This window comes from Gavialis gangeticus, unplaced genomic scaffold (genome assembly GCF_001723915.1).
Source record: "Gavialis gangeticus isolate Ggan-Ray unplaced genomic scaffold, GavGan_comp1, whole genome shotgun sequence".
NCBI lineage: Eukaryota > Metazoa > Chordata > Crocodylia > Gavialidae > Gavialis > Gavialis gangeticus.
Genome location: NW_017729004.1, coordinates 12,842,786 through 12,847,294, shown reverse-complemented (window position 1 = coordinate 12,847,294; position 4,509 = coordinate 12,842,786). Strand labels below are relative to the sequence as shown.

Sequence of the window (4,509 nt, the reverse complement as noted above, 5' to 3'; positions counted from 1 at the left end):
GGGGGGGGGGGGTGCATTTTTTTACCATAACACTTGTATCAGTACACACCTCATTATGGATACAATTATACCAGTATAAAAGTTTATACATTATATAGTATACCCATCTAATTATGCCCACGTTCTGCTTTAACAATACTGACATAGCCAAAACAGTATAACATTACTGTGTTAGCAAGACCCTTGCTGGCAAAGCCATTCCTTTTTTCCAGGATCAACTCTAAAGAAGACTATAGAGGGCTTCTGCTTCTAACAGAGGCCTAATTTCACGGGGCAGGCACGTTTAGAATAAAGAAAATGGGACTCCCGGTGCGCTACATGATCAAGTTCTCTCAGACCAAGCACATAATGGTTCACAGACCTCTTGCTCTTTCTTTAGCATTTCCATGGCTTCCCGAAACTTCCTTTCCTTTTCCTCTGTTTCAGCAATAGTAGCTTGGTTCTGTTCTTCATAAGCCATGGCTACTACAGCCAGGATCAAGTTGACCAGATAAAATGAGCCCAGGAAGATGACCAGCATAAAAAAGAGCATGTAGATCTTCCCAGCAGATCTCAGGGTCTGTAAGCACAAAAGTAAACAGTCTGGCACATACTGAACAACTGTAAGTCTATAAAATGCTTTAAAAGATTTACATAAAAATGCTATTGAATTAGATATTTGTTGACAGCTTGAATAGGATCCAGCTTGCTATAAAAACAAGCCCATTAAAGGAAGTCAGACTTTCACCAAGAAAGAGGTAACATTTAAGCAAACCAAGTTTATGTCACGTAGCAAGATGCATTCTTAAAATGAAAATCCACCCTTATCTTCATAAATATTATATCCAAGTTTGCTTGGTATCAGATAAACTTGTAATCGATTGCAGTGCAAGCTTCCTTCACTCATGTCAGCATACTGTGGTCCTGCCACCTGGCTATAAATAATATCATGTTCTGGCGGGGAGTTGGTAAAAGAGATGATTGCCCAAACTCTCTATTGGCTGTCTAAATTCAGCCTTCTCAATTTGTATGTGCAGCCCTGCACCCATGAAGTGAATGACATGCTATTTAATTCCAAAGCGGTGTTCGTTTTTTCTGAAAGGAAAATAAATTGGGTACATGGCAGTACAAGGAATCCAAGTCCTGGATATATTCAGAAAGCCTGTACAGGCTGGTCTCAGGGGGTACAACTTTCCTTATGTCCTTGCCAACCTACTTCGGTCTTGACCTGAAGAAAGAAATCTTCAGTGGGTAGCAAACCCATGTGGACATCCAACCATAAGCATGCAACTCAGTGCCTATTCAGTGGCTATTTTTTGCATGCAACACCAAAAAAAAAGCAGGCAGTGCATGTGGCAGCAGCGTGTGCCACCCAAAACCAGAGCCTGGCTGGCTGGAAATCACACTCAGGCTGCTGGCCAGGCTTCCTGCCATGGTGCAACCCAGGGAGGCCCCCAGGACTCCAGGTAAGGCTGTTGGGGCCAGCAACCGTGCTGGTCCCAGCCTCCCCTACCCCACACAAGGTAACCTGCCATGTGCCAGAGGACGTGTGGCACGGGTGTTCCCTGGGGACAACTAGCAGTGGCACAAGGTGTGATTTCATGGTCTGCACTTATCTGGATGCAACCACTATTGCTATGCATGAAAACTGCAAGCAAATCTGTCAGCATTATGCCCATAGAGACCAGGCTTCTGGAATGAAACACCTGATCTGGGCAGAATGCTTCTCACTGCATGGATGCAACCAGTCCCCACATCCATTTACAGCTCATTCATTGCTATGACTGGCAAGAAATATGCAAAGTGCAGCAATGACTTTTGTAATAATATGGAAATCATTCCACTTTGAGCTAGACTGGAAACACTGCTTCAATTTACACTGGCCGGTGAACAACCAGAGAGGGTGACATTTTTCAGAAATAACTGACCTTATTCAGATTCAAGCATGTCAATTAGTGAAAGACTTTTCTGCCCACCATCAATCTCCTCCTGAGACATTCAGTAGGAGAACGGGCATAATCCACTATTTAGAAGGAATTTCATTGAAGCAATTGATGGCTCCTGACCAGAATGCAGAGAAGGGAGTCATTCATTCTGTATCTAAAGACCAACAACTTGTATTTCTTTAACTCTGACCATCGAGCTGGATAACTGGTTCATTTCACATTTTAACAAGCAAATCGGATACCTGTTGATAGAGACGCTCCCAGTAATCCTGTGTCATCAGGCGGAAGAGAGAGAGAAATGCCCAGCCAAAAGTATCAAAGCTTGTGTAGCCATGATCAGGATTTTCACCAGCCTTGTAGCAGCCATAGCCCTGTGGACACGTGCTGCAAAAAACAATAGAAAATAATGTACATTAGAGGAGTTGGAGAAAACTGCTTTCCCTGGAAATCCACATATTGTCGCCTTTTGGACTGGAAGTGCCAAAGCCCAAAGGGAAATTGGTCCGGTTGTGTGAAAGCACAGAATGGTTACAGATACACTTAAGGGTGAACATCTACATCACACTAAGAAAACCCACCCTATCTACTTCTTCCTTAATGCCAAACTTCCTTACAATATTATCTTCCTTTACATGATAACACTGGGCCAGGTATTTAGGCGTCTAACTCCCATTAATTTCAATAGGCTTTGATTTCATTGAGAGTTAAAAGGCTAAAGACCTGGGTGGATCTGGGATCATGTTCATATCTGAAATCACACCAAGTAATCTTATAGGATCATAGGAAAATGGGGCTGGAAGGGATGAGGTAATGTAGTCCAGCCTCCTGCTTGAGGCAGGAGCATCCCTGACTAACCTGTTCTTAGGATAAAGATTGCACAATTTCTCCGGGTAGCCTGTTCCAGCGCGTGATCGCCTTCATAGTCAGAAAGTTCTTCCTAATCGCCAACCTAAATTTCCCCTGATGAAGCTAGAAGCCATCACTGCCATTCCTGTCCCTATGGTGCCAGAAACAAGCCCATTTCCGCTCTGTAATCGCCCTTCAGGTATTTGAAGACTGCTTTCAAATTCCCCCTGCAGTCTTCTCTCCCCAGACTAAATAACCCTAGTTATTTCAGCCTTTCTTCATCAACATTGCCCCTGAGGTCCCTGGGCACTTTTGTTGCTCTGAGCTGGGTTCTTTCCAAACTGTCCACATCCTTCTTGAGGCATGGAGCCCAAACCTGGACACACTGGGCAAGGTGAAGCCTCACCAGTGCTGAATCGAGTGGAAGAGGCACTTCCCTTGATTTGCAAGTGACACTTCCGTTAATACAACCTAGTGCATGCTGTCGCCTTTTTCTGCAACAAGAGTACATTCTTGGCTCATATTCGGCTTACGGGCTACCATAACCTCCAAGTTCTTCTCTGCAGTACTGCAGCCTAGCCACTCATTCCCCAGTCTGTATTTGTACATGCAGTTATTCTGTCCCAAGTGCAGGATTTTGCATTTGTCCTTGTTGAATCTCATCTGATTGATTATAGATAATTTTTCCATTCTAGCCACATCACCTGGGTCCTAGCCCTGTCTTCCAGAGTACCTGGAACTACACCCAGCTTGGTGCAGTCTACAGATTTGCTATGTGGGCACTCAGTCCCATCATCCAAATAATGTTAAACAATACTGGACCCAGGACAGACCCCTGGGGAACCCCCACTTGATAGCTCCTCCCAACTAGATATTGAGTCATTGAGGACCACTCGTTGAGTATGATGATCTAACCGGATATATATCCACCTTACAGTAGTTCCATCTAGACTGTATTTCCTTAGCTTGTTAGTGAGAACGTTATGGGAAACAGTGTCAAGAGCCATGCTGAAGTCAAGATATACCACATCCAGTGCTCTCCCCCATCCACAGAGCCTGTCACTTTATCACTGTCTTGAGCACTATAATGACAGTGGGTCAAGATCAAGAGCTGATATCAACGTGCATAGCTCTACTGAAGCCACTGGATCTACACCAATTTATGCCATATGAGGATCTGGCCCAATAACCTGTTGTAACCTGATCTGGGATTTCACACCCACTCCAGGTAAATCTCTTAGCTAGACTTTTGTGATGACTTTTGTGCTTCTCCAATGGATCTTAGAAATTCCCTTACTGAATGGTACTCAGCTCGGGTTGAAATGACAGTTCATCAGGGCACTGTCAGGGGTTTTGAAGTTACTCAAATTTTCGCCTGTGTAAAACACTGATGCAATGCATTCAACAACCCTTTAAGGATTTTAGTTCAGTTTCTTTAATCAAGCAGAATTTTTTTTAATTAACCTGTTCTGAAATGCTGAAAAAAGTAATGGTGAAGTGTCACAGGATGGATGTATATCTATATTTCAGCTGGGCTTTACATGAAGGATGAAAAGAGAAACTTCCACATTTAATCAAAAGTAAACTAAACGAGCATATAATTTGGGACTGTCAGCCTCAGTGCAGCCATGCAAATTTCCATCAGCTGGACATGTGGCCAAATGAATACACTTTAAGGGAAAAAAAAGAAGAAACATTTTCAATTCTTTTGCTTCCAATCTTAAAAAAAAAAAAAAAA

The 4,509-nt window shown here is 43.2% G+C and overlaps 1 protein-coding gene across 1 annotated transcript in view; it reads right to left on the bottom strand.

The window, feature by feature from the left end:
- LOC109291212 (sodium channel protein type 5 subunit alpha-like) overlaps positions 1 to 4,509 on the bottom strand; it is a 374,712-nt gene that overhangs the window by 209,049 nt on the left and 161,154 nt on the right. Inside the window, exons 9-10 of the mRNA XM_019508100.1 lie at positions 2,168 to 2,309; positions 362 to 559 (exon numbers count right to left, since the gene is read on the bottom strand). Coding sequence (XP_019363645.1) covers positions 362 to 559; positions 2,168 to 2,309 — 340 coding nt within the window. The remainder of the gene's footprint in view (positions 1 to 361; positions 560 to 2,167; positions 2,310 to 4,509) is intronic.